At 36.2% G+C, this 19676-nt stretch overlaps 1 protein-coding gene across 8 annotated transcripts in view; it reads right to left on the reverse strand.

Moving 5' to 3' along the window:
• Window positions 1-443: 443 nt before the first annotated feature.
• LOC127799276 (protein TRIGALACTOSYLDIACYLGLYCEROL 5, chloroplastic) overlaps window positions 444-19676 on the reverse strand; it is a 35133-nt gene continuing 15900 nt past the window's right edge. The window contains exons 1-4 of one of the 8 annotated variants that reach the window (XM_052333185.1): window positions 12819-13400; window positions 11851-12019; window positions 1218-1250; window positions 444-1085 (exon numbers count right to left, since the gene is read on the reverse strand). In XM_052333185.1, coding sequence (XP_052189145.1) covers window positions 835-1085; window positions 1218-1250; window positions 11851-11866 — 300 coding nt within the window. In that variant the 5' untranslated portion in view covers window positions 11867-12019; window positions 12819-13400 and the 3' untranslated portion in view covers window positions 444-834. Of the gene's footprint in view, window positions 1086-1217; window positions 1251-6766; window positions 11302-11850; window positions 12023-12818; window positions 13485-19676 lie in introns of those variants that run through there. The other 7 variants (XR_008022587.1, XR_008022586.1, XM_052333178.1 and 4 more) reach the window with 7 other exon arrangements.

The following is a 19676-nucleotide window of genomic DNA, read 5'->3' on the forward strand; positions in this document are numbered from 1 at the left end:
ATCTGGTTGTAAAAACAAAGCACTGCTCGCCAAAATGAGCTAGCCAACCATTATTGACAAAAACACGATAAAGCTTTCAGTAAATACGATCATCCTTTGACCAGCAATTATTCCACGTCAAAACTGGGCCACTAAATGAGAGGCCCGCATCATAGTAAATGGTTGTGAAAATTAATATATGAAAATATTAAATCTTTTATGTAATAAAATTATTAATTTCAATTATTTTATAAAAACAAATATCAGTGTCATTTATAATATAGTGGTTATACTGGAAAGAAGAGTCATAATTGAGAGAAAATAAAAATAAAAACATCAAACTAGCACATGACGTGGAAGACCCACCTCATGGGAGATGGTTGAGAGCGTAAGCAAACATCACGACGAAGTAGCATGACAATTATGTTAAATATTATCTGAAAGTCAACGTAAAAAACTCAAAAGAAGAAATGAGGGCAACGTATTTACTCTTTCACAAACTGCAATCCAATGATAAGAGACTCGCAGAAACCTTAGACGTTCATTATTCACCACAAAGTGGCTGCTACCTTGTTTTCTAAGTATCTCTTCATTCTAATTAGATTTGCCAGTGGCTCAACCATGAGAGACGCGAGGAAACCAAAGGCCTCTTCACCTAGGAAACGTCCACGGCTCTTTTAAACAAACAAAAAAACAAGCGGCACATCATATATTTTTCAAACTAGCTTCAGCGTAAGGATAAGATGCCATAATCCACCTTTTATCATTTTAGCTCATGCATCTAATATGATGTAAATCATCTTTTCCGCACGCTAAAGACAGCACTACAGTAAGTTTTTGCTCAAACTACAGATATCATTGAGCAGGACTAACTTTCCCAGAGCTGTTTGATGTATTTGTGGATTTAACTTTCCGAGAGCTGCTTGATGTATTTGTGGATTCATTAACATCAGTTTCTTGCCTTCTGTCAACATCAATTCCTTGAAACACAACCCTGGACGACCGATATTGGCTACCAAAAGCTGTCCCAAATCCCCATCCAAGGCCAAGTCCAACTCCACAGCCACCACCTTCCAATATCAGAATCCTAATAAGTTGCTGTGTCCCTAGTTTTATATAATGATAAAACAAAAGAGGAGAAATAAAATATTCGTGGATGTTGTCTTGGGATTGCTGCATGCGTGCATATGTGTAATGTACTGTAAACATTATGATTAAAGCAAGTCCTAGTCGTTTACCTGCACCAACACCCAAGAAACTCAACGGCATGCCTGAAACAGATCAAAAACCATCAATTAGCAAACAAACTGACTGGCAGTGACTTGAGAAGTCCTAGTACAAACATTGTTGGTATCAGAAATCGATAAGAATAAATAAATAAACTAAACAAGAATAAGCCCATAAAACAATTCAAAGCTTAATGATATCCTTAGACTATGACAAAAATGGAACCAGTTTGACCACTTTCAATATTCATCAAGCTTTAGAGCTTTTGCCTTTTGTTGGTCAACACCTAAAGATTCACATATAAGAAGTTGGTCATAATCATAATCCAAAGCTGTGATATCAGGACGGAACATAAAACAATGTTTGACTTGTGACATCTACCTGTCCAAAAATCCAGTGTATCATGATAGAACCAAACATGTGGATGTGAAGTATCATTATATAAGGAAAATGATAGCCAACGGAACTGTGGGCATCCAGAAAGTTTCTACAGCCAACAATCCTGCTGACATGGGCTCCAAGGTATTGACTGCAACCAAATTCAAGCATTGCTTGAATTTGTTGCATATTGATGATGGCTAAATTATTTTAGTCATCTAGAGCAGTGAAGGTGAGAATTGTAGCATGTTGTACTTATATTTCATATCTGATTACTTAGTCATTTGATGTTTCAAGGTAGAGTTTGTTATATATTTTGTGAAACTTCAAATGAGGCCCAAAGGTTGGGGGGCCATTTTGGCAACCGTGGGCTGCTCCTTTAGGCACCCACTGGAGGGCCAATTGGCAACCACCTTGGGCCAGCCCAAGCCCTTGGCTTTTGGCTTTTGTCGTGTAGCTTGCAGCCGTTCCTTTTGCAAGATTTCATCAAAGCCATTGCAACCTCCTTTATCCTGTGCGATCTCAGCCATCTAGATGCACTATTTATCTATCGCCTCGAGATTGATGAAATCGGTGGAAGACGAAAGAGAAGAGGGGTGGCCGAGAGAGTTGTCATTTTTAGGGTTTTCTCACTCTCTCTCTCTCTCTGTAAATTCTGTACAGTTCGTCTCCCCTTTGTGTTCTCTGGTTTTGTTTTTGATCGAAGGTAAGCTCTTAATCTGTTAGTGATTCTGAACATTTTTGTATAGAAAACCAAGGTTGTTTTTTGGTTTCGATTTCATTGTAATCGGATTGAATATATTTAGTGGAGTGAGCTCTTCTCACCAAAGCTCAAGCGGACGTAGCTCCTGTTTGGGGTGAACCACTATAAATCTTTTGCCTCTTGTTTCGTTTATGTCTTTAATTTCATCAATGCTGATTTTGACTCTGTGTGTGTGGAGATTTGCTATCTCTGTTTGTTCGTAACAAGGCCCAAGGCAACTTGAATGAACCATACTTGTATAACAATCCCACTAGAGGCTTAAAAGTGGACTCTTTTTGGAGAAAGAGGGATAAAGAGGGTACAAATACAATAGAGTAGCTCTTTGTTAGGACATGAGCTAAGCAACTCATATTCCTACCAGACCCAAGGAGACTTGAATGAGCTCTACTTGTATAACCAATCCCACTGGACGGCATAAAAGTGGACCAGGTGCTCCTCACATAGTGTTTGGACAGGATATTACTATCCTAAACGAGTTCACCTCCCTAACTGCATGTGAGGAGAGTGCGCACAAGTCGAAGTCACAACCTTCTAAAAAGGATGTTCATATTAATACACCTGTTACACTAAAGATATCACCCTTGGTGTTCAACGAAATGTTTAAAAGGGTATCGATGAATGATAACTCCAAATCTTATACAAAACGTTTAAGCATATCCGTAATGTATCATTGCGCATGCAGTTGTTAAAGTAAATTGCCTATGCTCCTAAAAAGAAAGCGAGGGACATTTATCATTCTAACTAGGGATGTAACCCCAATTAACCCCATTTACATACTAGTTTTGATAAATTTTCAAATGAGCCTTGTACCTATTCCCTATTTTTGCACTTGTTTTCACTTTAAATGGGGTTAATTGGGACCCACTAGGAACTGATTTACATCGCTAATTCCAGGCCTTTGTTTCTCTAGCCACAGAAGTCATTTAATTTAAACCAATAATTTTCATGAAAGAATATACTAATGTAGTAGTTTTTCCAGGATTACAATTTTGCTCTTTCCTCCCCTAGAAGCATTATATTATCGAACAAGCTTCCAGTGTGGTCCAGAATGTACGAGCGTACAATATATAAATTTTCTGGAAGCACCCTTTCGGTTACAGTTAGCCCGCTCTAGACCTATGGACCACATCCTACTCAAACTCCAATGAGCAAATACAAAATTGATTATGAATGTAACTTTCAAGTATCTATTTTAGCATTGGAACTTGATTTGGGTATTGTTGAGAAAAAAAATAGAAGTGGATACGAGGAAGGAGCACTAACAACTCGAAATACCCAATGAGAGAATACTTTGGTAGAAAACTTGATTAAAATTTCCATAAATAATGAGAGATAGTGATTTAGGCCATTAATAATGGTTTTCTACTATGTAAATTTTCTATTTTTCCCAAAGCCCAATTGAAAGTACTATCTAAGTTTTTTCAACTAAGATACACAAGGAAATATGTTAGTTACCATTCCTGCAAAAAATCCAATACTTCAACAAAGGTTTAGTTGTACTCTCCACTTGGCCAAGGTGCATATATATATCCACAACTTCATGACAACAAGGTAAAAAAGTTGCATCAACCAACTCAATTTTCCTATTTTTTGAAAGAAGTCAAGCATGGCTTCAACTTATTTGCATTAGGAAGTTGGATCACCTCATGAATTGGCAATCCTTGCTTTTGCTCTTGAAAAGCTAAAACGTTATACCATACATCCATCCATGTCAAATGCTAAAACATCAACTTCTCAGTAATCCAACGAAAAATCAAAGAAGGATTCACTGGATACAAGTAAAATCAGTAATATACAGAACGCATTGAGTATTAATTGGTATTTGTCAAGATACAAAGATCCCTTATAAAGACCCCTTCAACATTAACACCAGCTCATGTCATGTCTGTTTAGAGCAGATTGAATGTTATTGTTGAGAATCACAACCATTCTCTAAACAAAATCTCGAAGTTGAAGAATCATTCATTTCCCAAATTTTTGAAAAGGCTAGCATAAGATCACCCCTAGCTCACATACCCTTCAGGTGGTTATTTTTTATTAGACAATGCAATATCAGTAGCATTGCTTCATATTTTGTTCAAAATTTTCTTTCCACAAAACATCTAGTATAAAATAAAAAACAAGAGGGCAACGTCATATCGCAGAAAGAAATCCCAAAAGATATCTAATTCCACTACGCATCCCCAGCATTTCCAGCTACTAATTTAGAAATGTACGAAAGCTTCCAAAGAACTCTTGCTTAGGCTATGTTTGGGACTGACAAAATTTCAAACCTTTCCCATCCCTTATGAACAATTATTGCCCATGTTAGATTTCACACCTTATTATTGGTCACTAAATATGTACAATTATTGAAAGAGTTGTGAGTTTTTGTTGATATCTTTCAAGAGATCAATAACATTAAAGAGTGTTTTCACTAAATCTAATCTATTATAAATAAATGGTATTGGCAATGGGCCCTGCCCTTCCAGTTCCAATATGGTTGCATGCAATGTACGCTATGAATTATCAGCGATGATCTTAGAAATCTCTTTAAAATTTCATTCAAAATATTTGAATTAATTACAATAAGTTTATAGATATTAATACAGGTAAATAGATAAATTTATAAATTACAACCATATTCTTTTTACCAAACAAAAATTTGTATCTATATCTTTACATATTTAATTAGCTAAATTTAAAAAAATATGCTATACTTATTATTTTAATTTTGATACAAAATACATAAATTAAATATATCTTCTTTTTTTTTGTATAAATAAGTAAATCCATTACACAAAAATTGAAAGAATTCTCACAGAACAAAATGGGGTATATCTCGAGCAAACACACAAAATAGAAAGCAACACAAAGCCAACACATCGAAAGGAAGCAACAAAACATGCAAAAGCACAACACAGACAAGCTAACTATCTTGCCGACTCAGCTTGCTTCTTCTTCTTTTTACATTCTCGTTTACGTTGGGACTTGAATTTTGGGGGGGCATCCATGGAATGCAAGCTAGATATTTCATTAGAGTCAAACACAGCATTTTCCTTGAATAATCTATATCAGGATTTCCCGAATGACAATCTTTGAAATCCAAACCACTTACTAAAGGAATATTCTGATCTTCTTGCATTAAGAAACAAAACCTGTTAGCTACTATAGTATGACTCACCTTATCTGGGATATCAACAGAGTGTGAGGGCTGGGCTTGGGGAGAACACCACGCTTGTCCTTAAGAAGACCCTCGCGAACAACTATTTGACTTGGGAGACTGATGCCTAGCACTCAACTTTAAAGGAATAGGGACATGAGAAAACCCACCATCCATTTGTCCCTTGCTAGTAAGAGCACCTTCAAACCCATCAGACTTTAGAACATAGATCTGGTTTACTTTTCGTGAGCAATTTATCAAAGAGTGACCAAATACTCCTCCACATTGTTTGAAAACATACAGTTTCCATTGGTATTGAACTAGAAGTTTAGCGATTTTTGATTCTCCAGTAAAAGCATCAATTCCTTGATTAATGAAAAAGAGATATAAAACTTTATATAAATTTGGCATAACCCAATCCCAGGTGGTCTTCTGTAATTGCATTAATAAAGAAGAGATATGAAACTCTATACAAATTTTGGCATAGCCTATTTGCAGGCGGTCTTCTGTGATAGCATTGGCATGAATGGGGAGGCCAAGAACACTCGCAATAATAGATAATTCACTAATAGTCCCATCTTTTTAAAGGAATATTATAAATTTTCACCAAGGGGATTGACGAGTGGGAATCTTAAGAAAAGAGCATATCTAGTTCCCAAACCTTGAGAAATAAGGGATGACCAACAAATTCCCAAGGTCTACCTTCAAAAACATTCATCATTTGACAAAGCATCCTTCAAGGCCATATTGTTTCCAGATCTTCATAGCAATGAATTTAACTATACGAAAAGGAAGATGCTCCTCAATAAATTAGCCAGCTAAAGTGTTCACCCGACATTGCTTGCCTTCCTCGAGAGTTTCAGACAGAAATTGAATTCAAGGATTGCAACTACCCGAAAGAGGAATAATCTTAATTTTGTTGGAATGAAGCCTCAACTGACTAACCACAGTTGGAGTACTTGAGTACCCACCTGGGTTACTTGAGTAACCACCCGGGTTGCTCAAGTAAAAACTAGGCTGACCCAAATAACCCACCCGATTTGCCCTAGGCTGATCTTGCGGATTTCCCATGCCCAAACTCGCGTGACTCGAATTCAAAACTTTGTTTTCTTTATTAAAAGTGTATTGAACTTAGAATATAATATATATATATATATATATATTTTAATTTAATAAATATACACAATTACCCTATAAGAACAGAATAAAGAGAATTAAAAGTGGTTGGTCCTGAACTTTCATTCTTTCTTTCTCTCTCTTTTTATTTTATTTCTTCCTTCTCTCCTCTATTCCTCTTTTTCTTTTCAAGACTAAATCTAAATTTAAGATGAAAAATTCCCCTCTCTCTCTAATTTCTTTTTCTCTCTTTAATATTTCTTCTTATTCTTTTCTCTCTCTTTTTAATTTTTTCTTCTTATTCTCATTTTTTTTTTTCTCTCTACACTTTTGCGGTCTTCGTTTACTTGCTCACTTTCTAAGTCCCTCTACTTTTCCATCAAGACTTTGCTCAGTTCAACCTCGTTACATAATATGCCACCCAACGAACCCAATCATAGCTAAACAAATGCAACTCTGTCAGTCATTGGAATCTGGTTGGGTCTTGACTCCAAAAATAAGTAAATTATTAGAAAAGTTTAGGTTGCAGCGTTGTGGGGGAGAATTGTCTAAGGATAAAGACAGACACCTTCATTCACAAAAATAGACATTTTCAAGGATCGAAATCATTACACCTTTATTTTAGCGGGAAAAAATGACATCTTTTAATGAAAAACATGACAAAAGGTAAAAATAAAATATTCCAATATTTTTTTAAAAAAAAAAAGAAAAAAAAAAGCTACCGAGAAAATTAAAGTAACAAGAATCATGTAAAAACCAAAAAAGGAATATATATATATATGTATATATATATATATATGATAGCAAATATTTAATCCTCCACATTTGTAGTTAGAAAACATCCTCGTGAGAGGGATTGTATCACTAGGGCCAAAATAAACAAGCAAAAGCTTACTCGGACTTCTAAACAAACAAACTCATTGGGTCAGTTCATCTTTACAAATACAAGACCGAGAGTGACAATCAAACCCAAACCCAAACCAATTCTAGTCTACCGTTTTTGGACTTGAACCTGAACCAACTTTGACAAGAGAACTAAAGCAATTCACCGACTTAATTACCTTGGTTAGGGTTAGTTCTCGATTCTCCCTGGACCCATAACCCATAAATATGCGTAATGGTGAAAAAACATCCAGCAAAACAACTGTAAATTGGCAAGGATGATCAGTTAGAAGAGCATATGACACCTATGTATGATGACCACAGAATTTTAGAATTTGGTTCCTCTTGATGCATTCGCTCACACAAAAAAAAAAAAAAAAACTTGAATTGTGCAAAAGACAAATAATTGATTCAGTTCCTCAAGTTCAAATGTCTCTACCATGTCACTTTGGTAAGAAGTGAGGAGAAAGAACTACAGTACCAACAGGCAAGAGATCACAAATTTAAGAGCAATCTATCAAAATGAACAGCAACGTACTTTCTCCTGTATCCGCCTCATTTAAGTAAGATTCATGGCGGCTCCTCTTTCTCAATATATCATATTGCATTAGCTCAGAGACACTTTGTTGGATACTTGTTCTTGGACCCATACATTCCACGTCCTTCTCATACAGCAGCCATGTAGCACATTCTTTTGGGAAAAACATTTCAGGGTTACCACTGATAAAATTAGCGATGAATTGAGTCCATGAATTCAACAGATCCACCTCCCCGTGGTCAACAAAGGGAATTGATCGGAATGGTTTGAAGTGCAGAAACAAATGATCTGAATCAAAGTATTGCATCCTAGAGTAGTAGCCAAAGGGTGTGGACTGCAACATCAATGGACAACCAGCCGCAATTCACATGGCCTTTGGCATGAGTTGCAGCCCGTGCTGCAAAAACAGCGCATACAACAAAACCCTTGAGCTTCACATACCAACCTGGCATCAGTGGGCTTTGGACAGTATCTCCCATATTATTTTGATAGCTGAAGCACTTTGGAACCTCTCTTCCAGGAACAACAATGGTGAATTCTTCGAACCTTGAAGTAGCAAAACCCTGCACCCCACCCACAAGGACGTGTGTGTGTGTGTGTGAGAGAGAGAGAGAGAGAGAGAGAGGAGGGGGGGGGGGGGGGGGGGGGTGGGAGGGAGAGAGAGAGCCCAAGGTGACTTTGGAAAAGTTCAAGGGCAAGGTGGCTCTTGCTGAGATGATTCTTTGCTAGCATATGGCAATTATTCAATGTGAACTCCTGAAGCTTTTCATAAGCAGTAGTAAGATTGGGTAATCTTTCTAATGATGTGCAACCATTGGCATTAATGTAAACAATACTTGATGGGAGCTCAAGCAATGGATATAAGTCTGGAAAGACCACTGGTGCTTGCCGACAAACTCATAAAACTGTTACCACTAAAGCTTTAAACCTTCCAATGAGGACAAAGAGCCTAGGTCATTTGGGAGAAATCCTTCTGAAATGTTGCAGTCACTAAGATCTAGCTCTTTCAATGAGCATAAACCCAATAGAGGAGGTAGCACCAAACCAACGGGATCTTGACATTTTCTTGGAATTATAAATGTAGAAAACACAGAATTCCATAGCGTAGATGTTTCTCCCTTGCATCCACGATTTAAGGTTCCTCAAGAATATAATGGATGATGGTGGCTGTTTAATAGCAGTCAAATCAGCACAAAGCTCTTCCAAGCTTTCCAGTTCTCCCAAATTCTGAGGCAATTTGTTAAGGTTTGAGGAGCCAGAAAGAATCAATGTTTTGAGAAATTTCAACCCACAAATGCCACTTGGAAGAGTTGTAAGTTTTTTGCAATCCCGTAGACAAAATAAGACAAGATTGTTGACATGTTCAACTGGCAGTTCCATGATACATGTCCCATCCAAATAAAGCTCAATTAAGCATTTTGTACATGCTAGGACTTGAGAAATATTTTTGAGTTTTGACCCACCAGAAAGAACCAAGACTTTGAAGGGATTTCAACCAACTGCTTGTAGGAAGAACCTTAAGATATTTGCAGTCCTATAAATTTAAGAAAGCAAGTCCTTTAATGGCTCCAATGGATGGGCCAATCTCAACCAAGCTCATACAACCTTCAAGAATCAGTTTCTCATGATTTACCACCAGTGTAAAATCTGGGGTCTCAGTTATGTATAACAAATAGCTGAGGTCAATGTATTTCAACTTCTCTAGGGACTGTCATAAATAGCAACGGATAAAGCTTATTAGGATAAATAGGATTTCAACAACACAACCATATGTAGTTAAGGAAAAAAGCATGCATAAAACTATTTTAGCCATACCATTGTTCCCTTCCATAGTTGTTGCAGGCAATCAAGATGGCTTAACTCATTGGGAGGTAGTCAAGACGATGAGGAAGCTGAATATTATGAACCCTAAGGAGTAGTAATTTACTCATTTTTTAGAATGTACGAAGACTCAAGGGGATTTCTTTAATTCGAGAAGAAGCCAAAATTATGCCCTCAATTGCTTCTGTCCCCTAATAAATAAGAGGAAAGGGTAAGAAATTAAAGAAGTGAATGTTTTCCAAAGTGTTCTATTTCCCTTTCATTCTATTCAGAGTAAAAATAACAACATAAAAGATAAAGATACTTTCTCTCTACAAGCTTAGGCTAATATATGAGAAGGTTGCTAACAATTCAACACATTTCAAGAGAGCACTTACTGTATTTTTTTTGAGAACATGGTGGATGTCACTATTGTACCACAACCTGTTTCTACTACCAGGCTCTTTTGGTGATTCTTCACTAACAATATGCCATCCCATTTCTTGCATTAGATCATGCATATCTATCTTGTTGTTCAATATTGTTAACAAGAATATGTATACCAATATGAGTGCAGAAGCCACAAGCATCCAGTATATCTATTATGTAATCTTTGCTCTCCCCTTTAAAGAAGCAAGCAATGTCAAGAAAATTTCCTTCTCTTCATGGTTCAGTCCATCATAGCTTAATTTGAGAACTTCCTGAATTTCTGCATTGGGCTTTTCCCTTATTCTATCAACTGCACTTCGCCATTCAATTATGCTTCTGCCAAAGAGAAAAGAGCCCAAAACTCAGAGAGCTAATGGAACTCCTTTAGCATAACTAACTGCACTGTTTGTGAGCCCCTCATAACCCTGTGTTTGTTGGTTTTTCCTAAATGCTTTACAACAAAATAGCTTAACAGCTTCCTCATTATTTAGTTCTTTAACTACATACACATGATCCACTTCATAATTGTTAAGTAAATGAGTGTCTTTGGTCATTATTATAATTCTACTTCCTAAACCAAACCAATCAAGCTTTCCAACAAGAGCTTCCAGTTGATTTAACCGGTCCACATCATCAAGGACTACAAGAACCCTCATACATTGTGCCCTGTTCATTATCATACTAAGCCCTCGATCAAGATTTCTTATTTTTATATCACTGTCTAAGAGGATGCCAGAGAGAAGCAATTCTTGCAATGACTCCAAACCATGTTTCTCAGAAGTTTCTCTAACATTTGCAAGGTAGCTGCTAGCATCAAACTGAGAACAAATTTGGTTATAAACAGCCTTGGCAATGGTAGTCTTTCCTATACCACCCATTCCACATATCCCCACTATACGTGAATCATCCAATCCTATACCCAACAGTGATTTCACTTCTGCTACACGAGGATCTAATCCAACAACATAATCAAGAATGCTTGAATCCTTATCTCTCAGTTTATGAAGGATGTCTTTGATGATTTCTCGGGCAAGTTTTGCTTCAAGACTGTCCATTAGATGCAAAAAATAAATAAATAAATAAAAATAAAAATTCAAGATAAGTTTAAGAACCCAAACATGTCTCATAAGAATATAGCCGCATGATGAAGTGGCGATCTGGGTCCTCTCTAGCCGCATATGCATGGCATGCTTTGAGGAGGAAAAGCAAGCTTTATAATGGCATTAACTAGAAAATATATGATCACATTTTCATCACAATTACACAAAAAGCGTTGCAGGTGATTGTGAAAACATATTAATTGAGCAAATATAGTATATATACCTAGACATCCAATTGTTTTGATCAATTTTGACTTTGTTTTTGCTCTTTTTTCTTTTCCATTTTCCAAGCTAACATGAAATAAATTAGCAAAATGTCTAAACATCAGCAATTAGGAAAGAAGTACCGAAAAAAAGCTAAAGCAGGATATAGTCCTTCTCTGTTAAGGAATTGAAGCCAAACCTACAAGGCCTCAATAACAACCGAAGTTTCTTGAAAAAACAATCTAATCAAATTTGTGTTTTTTGCGAACCAAACAAATAAAAGAAGAGTTACCCGTGGGTTGTGCCATTTTCTGAATCCCACCCAGAAATGTTGGCTGCTTCCATTAGAGTAATCCTCCGTCTCTGCACCTTCTGTTTCTCCTTCTCTTCGCTGGAATCTCGCTCGTGTCTGGCAAATACTTCTCCAACGCTTCCTCTTTGTTTCCGTAAATCCAAGAGATCTACTTTATACAAAACCGAAAAACGGTGAGTCCCCTCATCTTCTGGCACTCGAGGATCTTAACGAGTTCCTCCAAGCACCACTTGGAAGAAGCATAGTTCTCGGAGAAAATAACAATGGCAAGTAAGAATTATCTTCTTGTGGCTCACATGATAATTAAGAATTTATCTCATCAAACAAATCAGTAACATTATCTGATATATTATAATAATTAATATTTATCAGATATTAAGATATTTATCTGATAAAGTAACCGAATCCAACATCAGATATAATTGTGTTAATTTGATAAGATAAATATAAGAATTTAATAAAATAATAATTAATTCTAATTTTATTTGATTTAGAAAATGATGAGGATAACTCCTAAGAGTCTTCATGAAAGACTACTTCCACTATTATAAATAAATAAAAGATTTGGTTCTCTCCCTACCCAACACATCAAAAGCAATTACAGTCATATTATTCAATCATTACGATTGATGTAACGGGGGAGAAACCAGATTCTGGTATTTCATCTTCAATTGATATTTCTCATTACGGTATATTCTTTATGAATTCAGGTACGCATTTAATTATAATTTTATGTGATTTACATGAGTTTTACAATTATGGGCATAATGATTAATTGTATGTCATGTATATCATACAATATGAATGAAATTTACATGTGGTATTAGAGAGCCAACGTTATAAAACTTGTGTATTTTTCGTATAAAATTTTATTTTTTCTGTATTTTGCATAAATTAATTGTGCGTGAAAATAAAAGAAAAAGGAGGACAGTAAGCACTGTATCTACCTTGTTGCCAGTGATGTGCGATATCGGTGGCCATGGGTTTATGCGTTCCTCCATGGCCATCGTTTCCTCTTCTTCATCGTGCGCAAATCGACGGCGTATCCGCCATGGCCAGGAAGACCGATCGATCTTGGCCATAACAGTGGCGTCGATCTTGAGCCGTCGATCCCTGCTCGCCATAACTCTGGGCGACGGAGCTTGCATCGACATAGCCGCGGCCCTGTGTCTTCCCCATGATTCGTCTTTGCTTTTGCCAGAATGATGGATGGCCGGTGAAGAGGACCGATCGATCGCGGCCATGGGTTTTGCTGTCGTCGATGGTGGCTGATTATGCCTCGTGCTACCGTCGATCGATGTTTCGCCATGGGCAACCTGAAATGGATTGTTTTCGCCATAACAGTGGCCGATCGGTCGATCATCGGTTATGGGATGCCTTGCTCCCTGTTCGCGAAGCTCGAAGACCGCCATTAAAAGAGTAAGCGGGCGGCCAAAGCCGCTGGAGATGAAAAATACAGAGGTGGCGGCGGTGGCGCAATGAAAGGGTTTAAAACCCTAGGCTATTAAGGAAGAAGGTGGGTGACCCATGCGACCCATTAAGCTTGCTGGGTCACCCACTGGGTCAAATCCAAGGATGCGTTTGGATTGGGTTATCCAATCCATAAAGGGCCATCACCGACCCATCACGCGGGTTGCGCCGACGGGATCCAATAATGTGATTCAGACCCAGACCTAATTACAGCTTTCCCAATAAAAAAAATTGAGAATTATAAAATAAAATATTTATAATTTAAAGTTTATATTAAAAAAAATTATTAGTCATCGACCAAATTTTGTAAAATAAATAAATTTTAAATTATAAAATAATAGATTCTTAATTAGATTTATTTATATATATACAATTATAGTGTATGTATATATATAATAATCAAAATAAATATTTATAACTTAAAATTAATATTAAAAAAATTTATTAGTCTCCAGAGACCAAATTTTGTAAAATAAATAAATTTTAAACTATAAATTATTTTCAATTTTCTCATAAATATTATAGTTTATGACCTTAAAATTGTGCTTGATATTTGTTTGTGGGTAAATTCAAGTTTGCATTATAAGGTTATTCAGAATTAGCCCAAAAATTAATTATTTGTTCTTATAATTGTCAAACATAAATGTGATAATTATTATATTCTGTTAATTTTATTTTGCATATCTAAAGATAGGAAATAAATTTTATTGGTACATATTTAATTATCAATTACTTTTTATGGCTGGAAACGAAATTCCTGTATAATACTTTAATTTTTGTTTGGATTTTAATTATTATATGTTTATTTATTTAATAATCTGTTATATAATTATAATATAACATTTTAATAGATTTCCAAGAACTGTCCGTTTTAAATTTTTAATAGATTTATAAGAGAATAATAATATTTAGCCTTTTTTTAAATAAAAATTTCATTGAACAGAAAAAGAAAAAACAATAGTCAAGCTAAGGCATGTCCCAAGCAATGACATAAGATAAGAAAAAAAATACTAAGATAAAAGAGACCGCAAGGCACTAAGCCAAAAAACAAGACTAACAAAGACAATATGCTGGAAAATGCCAAAAATGAATAAAGGCCATCCCTTGAAGAGATGGAAAAAATTTGAAGTGAATAATTTAATCCAAACATCATTCTGGATAAGATAAGTAAGTTGATGAACTGAACGTATCTTCCCATAAAAAAAAATAGTTGTTATGCTCATGTTAAAAGAAATATACAACAGTCTCTAGGGCTGGACAATTGGCAATCAATCATCCACGGGGATTTGCCTTGCTATTGATGAGCAACCCAAGGCACTCCGACATCCCACTATCACCAATGCTAGCTGAATTTCACCTTGAGCCAAGATTTACTTAGAATAAGGGTATTCAAAGAAAAGATGTCAATGTCCCTTTGAATCCCTCTTAACAAAAATAATATTTGTTTGGAAAAAAAAGGTATAGAATGGATAGACCTCCTGAATAGCAAGTCAGAGAATAAAGGTATAGGTAGAGACCTTTGAGCTATGCCAAACCAGTGCATACCAAGAGAGCTTCGCTCCCTTTGCAATCAAGGCACCAAAAGCAGATTTCACAGAGAACACTCCATTCGACGTAGACAACCACCAAAGTTTAGTCTGTCTACCACCGGGAAGAGGCCAGCACCGAGCCCTTAATAAGCTCCATAGTAGGAGGTTCTGAAAATTTTCCTCAACTCTTTTTTTTTTTTTTTTTTTACCACAACTCAAATAAAATCAATCACATCTTTTTATTAAGTAGCGGAACATAATATACATATCATTAACATCATCATTTACGTCGCATTCACTTTATGGCTTAATCGCCCATACATCTAATACAAAGGCCCACTAAATTTAATTATAAGATTAAAATACTTCCTTTTGCTCTCAAAAATATTTTTACGGATCTTTTAGTTAGGACTGCTCTATACACATAATTATCCATAAAACTCAAGCTACATTGCCTTGCCCTCATCCATAGCTTCCCTCATACTTGAAATGATACAAAACAAATATGAGCCACAAAGCCTAATAAATATAATATAGAATAAATGGGATCAATAATTGATGCAACAAAACTGGGATTACCCACTTACACTAAGCAACCCAATACAATGCCTTATTAGACACAACCATGCCATGCCATTTCACATCATATATCCATATCCTAATATATCATATCATGCACCCATGCCACAATTCATAACGCCTCACTATGATTTACAACATCACACAATCTTATGTATTTACTTTACCACATGATACCCTGTGCCATGACTTGCAACACCATGCATATCATGCACATGCTCAGTTTTTCACATATAGTCTTTGAAACTTACTCATAATGCACCGACACCCAAGACCTTATAATACATATACAATACATATATACCAAGAAGCCATTTCATTGTGAATCAAATCCCACTTACCGAGCTCATAGCTGTAGCTCGCTCGCGTCAAGTGCTCATCCACCCAACTTTGGATATCATTTTTCACTGCATGAAACATAGATGCCATGCAAAATAATAAGTGTACTAAATAATTATCATACACATGCAACCATTTACAAATATATATGAATCTAGGCATAGTCACATGCTCCCCACATCATTATGCTAATGGATGTATATTTCATCATGCTTATTGATGAGCATTTCATTCCACGTGTTCATATATGACCAAATGACATACACACCACCATGCCCATGCTTGAACATAAATGACACACACATGATCACACCCATGTTTATATTATGCTTTACCTATAAAATGACGACCAATCAAGATTAAAATTTATGAATGGACTTCATAAAAAAATTATCAATGATGATTGGGGCAATATATAAGAAAAACAGGAAGAATCAATCGATATCAGGACGAAACGGTATGGTTGACCACCAGTACCTGATTTTATGATTGATCGACAGTTATGCCCCAATAGTTGATAACCAGAGCCCATACATCTAACAGTCGATAGTTGTGGCTTGGTCAGTCGACCGCTAGAACCCGATAACAAGATTGACAATCGCAAGAAACCAAAAATACACGCAAGAAAATATCAAATCTTGCATAACACTAGCCCTTAATAAAAATTGCATCATTCCTTAAGAAATATAGGGTGAATCGAACCCTATTTAGGCTTTCAACAAACATTTCAAGAAGCACAATGAGATTAAATAAGATAGAATAGGCAAGAATCATAATCTCAACCATAGGAAGAATAGTCAACAATAAAAAGTTTTAAATAGGCAGAATTCAAGAAATTTTTCAAATTACGAACGGTAACTTCAAGGGTCTATTTTGGACTTATAACGTAGTCAAATCTCACAAAAAATATGGCTAAATTGAAACTCAAAATCTCTAATTTCTGAAATAACAAACAGATTCAAAATAAAAAATAATCACAAGAAGTTATTCCCTAAAAACCAAAACAATGATAGATTACCCGCAACAGTAAAATTCCAAATTTTAGGTAGAGATTAACATGGTTGTTACAGCCTAAAAATGTAACCAAATAACTCAACTCATATGTTAAAACGAAGTTTATGAAGTCTAGTTTATGAAACAAAAAGTGAATTTCAAATTGGATATAACCACAAAAAAATTATACCCTAAAGAATACAACATGCTTAATCTGCCCAAAAATTAATAGTTCTAAATGTCAACATTACGAAATGAAAAGAATGTGTTTATGGAATATAAAAGGGAGTTTAGGAACTTGCAAGGAAATAGAAAAGGGATAGACAACTTACATCAAAAGAAACAAGAGAAGAGGAACTTGCCTTGATGAACCGAAGAAAGAAGAAAACAGGCGAAATAAGGCCGCTGGAACAAAGAAAAAGAAAGAAATATGGGCCGCAGAGAAGTAGCTTTGGAACTTATACCCTTCTTGGAGCCTTTGAACATCAAGAAGAAGAAAAAGAGAATGAGAGGAAGACAAGAAGAAGAAGCCCTAGCCAAGGCTCCCGAAAACTGCTGCCAATTGCTCTCCATTTTCCCTTTTTTTTCCTTTTATACCTACTCGCACATAGAGATGTCAAAAGGGCCAGCCCAAGTCGGCCCACAGGCTTTTTAAACTGGCCGGGCTGGCCTGTTTACTAAAAGGGCTGGGCTCGGTCTGGCCTTTTTGTTGTGGGTAGGGGTCGGCCCGGCCCACTACCCAGGCCAGCCCATGGTTCCAGTGGGCTCGTGAGCCTTAGCCCACAGGGCCAAGCGGGCCGGGCTCGATGGGCCTGGCCCACCGAGTCTGACTTTTTTTTTTAAATAATTTTTTTAAAAAATAATATATATATAAATATCAAAATAATGCATATATAAAAATCATTTTTTTTCTTTTTAAACAATTTTCTATCTTAAAGTTTTAAATATTATTTCATCATTTTATATTTTAAAATTCTATATACCTTGTAAATTTTATTGTGAATTGATATGAAAAATAATGCACATAAAAAGGAGAATGTTTATTATTTATATATATTACGAAATATAAATTTTTTAACATTCAATATCAATAATTAATAAAAAATAACATAGTTAAACAAATAAATGAGCAAGTAATATTGAGAATAACATAAGGTCCCAACGGGCCGGACCCATAAGGGCTTCATGGGCTCGGCCTATAAAGGCCCCTATGGGCCCGGCCCATAAGGGCCCAACGAGTCGAGCCCAGTGGGCCACGGGTCGGGTTGGGGCCTTAAACGGGCAGGGCCGTGAGCCCAAATTCTTTGGCCCGGCCCGTTTGAACAGTGATGGATTGAGCCGGGCCGCCCAGCCCTTTTGACATCTCTACTCTTTCTCTCTCTCTCTCACACACACATGCATATATATATATATATAACCACTCTTTAAACAAATCAATTAAATAAACATTTATATATATATATATATATCTTCACCCGCTGACCTTATAGCCTAATTCCAAACCTTCTAATTTTGACTTTACAAGTCATTTAAAATCCTTATTTCATTTGACTATTCAGCATCCCTTAGTTTTAACCTTTCAACACAATTTATAATTTATTATTCTTTCTTTGACTTTTTAACACAATAATTAAAAATTCTCTTTTTTTTTTCTTTTTTAACTATTTCACATCTTAATACTGCATTTATTTCTTACTTTCTAACATACTTCAAATTTAATTTATTTTGACTTTTTAAACACAACACACAATTCCTCACTACTTTATATATAGCAGTACCGAAGTCAGTAAAAAACAATCAACGGACCGAAGGAAAATGGGTGACCATTCGCAACTAATGAACAACTCCCTTGCCAACGGTCAACAGTCTGTCGTGCCTTCTCATCTTTTTTTTTTTTTCCTTTTTTTTTTTCCTATTTATGCCACACATATACATACACATATATATAATAATCCACTTAAACAAATATCTACCAATATAATATACATACAACACACACACACACACACACATATATATATATATATATATTTGGACCATCCAGCCCGATCTGGCCCCTCCTTCTCAGCCTATCTCTCGGCTCAATCTGACCCTCCCTCTCGACCCAATCTCATCCCTGTGCTAACCTGCAGCAATATCATTGCAGTCTCTACTGGGTATTCGCGCGCCCACCTCAGATCTCATCCTCTTTAATGGCGGATCCCATCTACATTAATAAGGGTCTCGTCGACACCATGCTGTCACCATGCCGCCACCTGAGAACCTCCACCGGTGTCGAATACTCAATTCCATCACCTGCAAACACACGACGTATACATACATGAGGATGTCTCCTCCTCCCATATCAATCAGTTTTTCTCAGAGTCAAGATATGTTCTACCCACTGATCTACTAATACACTATTGTTTCTTTACTCCCTTACTCACTCAAGCATCAGAGTGCTTATAGGTGCCAGCCGCTCCCCAGATGGACCCGTCGCTAGAGCCCGCACCTTACCATTGAGATCCCGTCTCCGACCGCTCTCTTTGGTCAAGAAGAAACAATATTCATAAACTTACATCGTAGCCCTTTCTTCCAATTTTCCCCACATTTAATTTTTGACTAATCAACTTTAACGTTAATCCCTTCTTCTTCATTTGACTTTTCCACATAATTTCATCTTCATAAATTTTTTACCCTTCAACATCTCATAATATATTTTCAACACATTGATCAAATAATGACACAATACAGTCACACATGAACTTATTGGTCAAGCGACATATACTCGCTAACGGGTCGTTACAATTTCTCCCCCCCCCCCTAAACAGAATTTGATCCCCCAAATTCTCACATGATCAATCAAACAACTGAGGGAAGACACATCGCATCCCCTCTTCAAATTCCCAAATAGCC

This window comes from Diospyros lotus, chromosome 4, assembly GCF_014633365.1.
Source record: "Diospyros lotus cultivar Yz01 chromosome 4, ASM1463336v1, whole genome shotgun sequence".
NCBI classification, from domain to species: Eukaryota; Viridiplantae; Streptophyta; class Magnoliopsida; order Ericales; family Ebenaceae; genus Diospyros; species Diospyros lotus.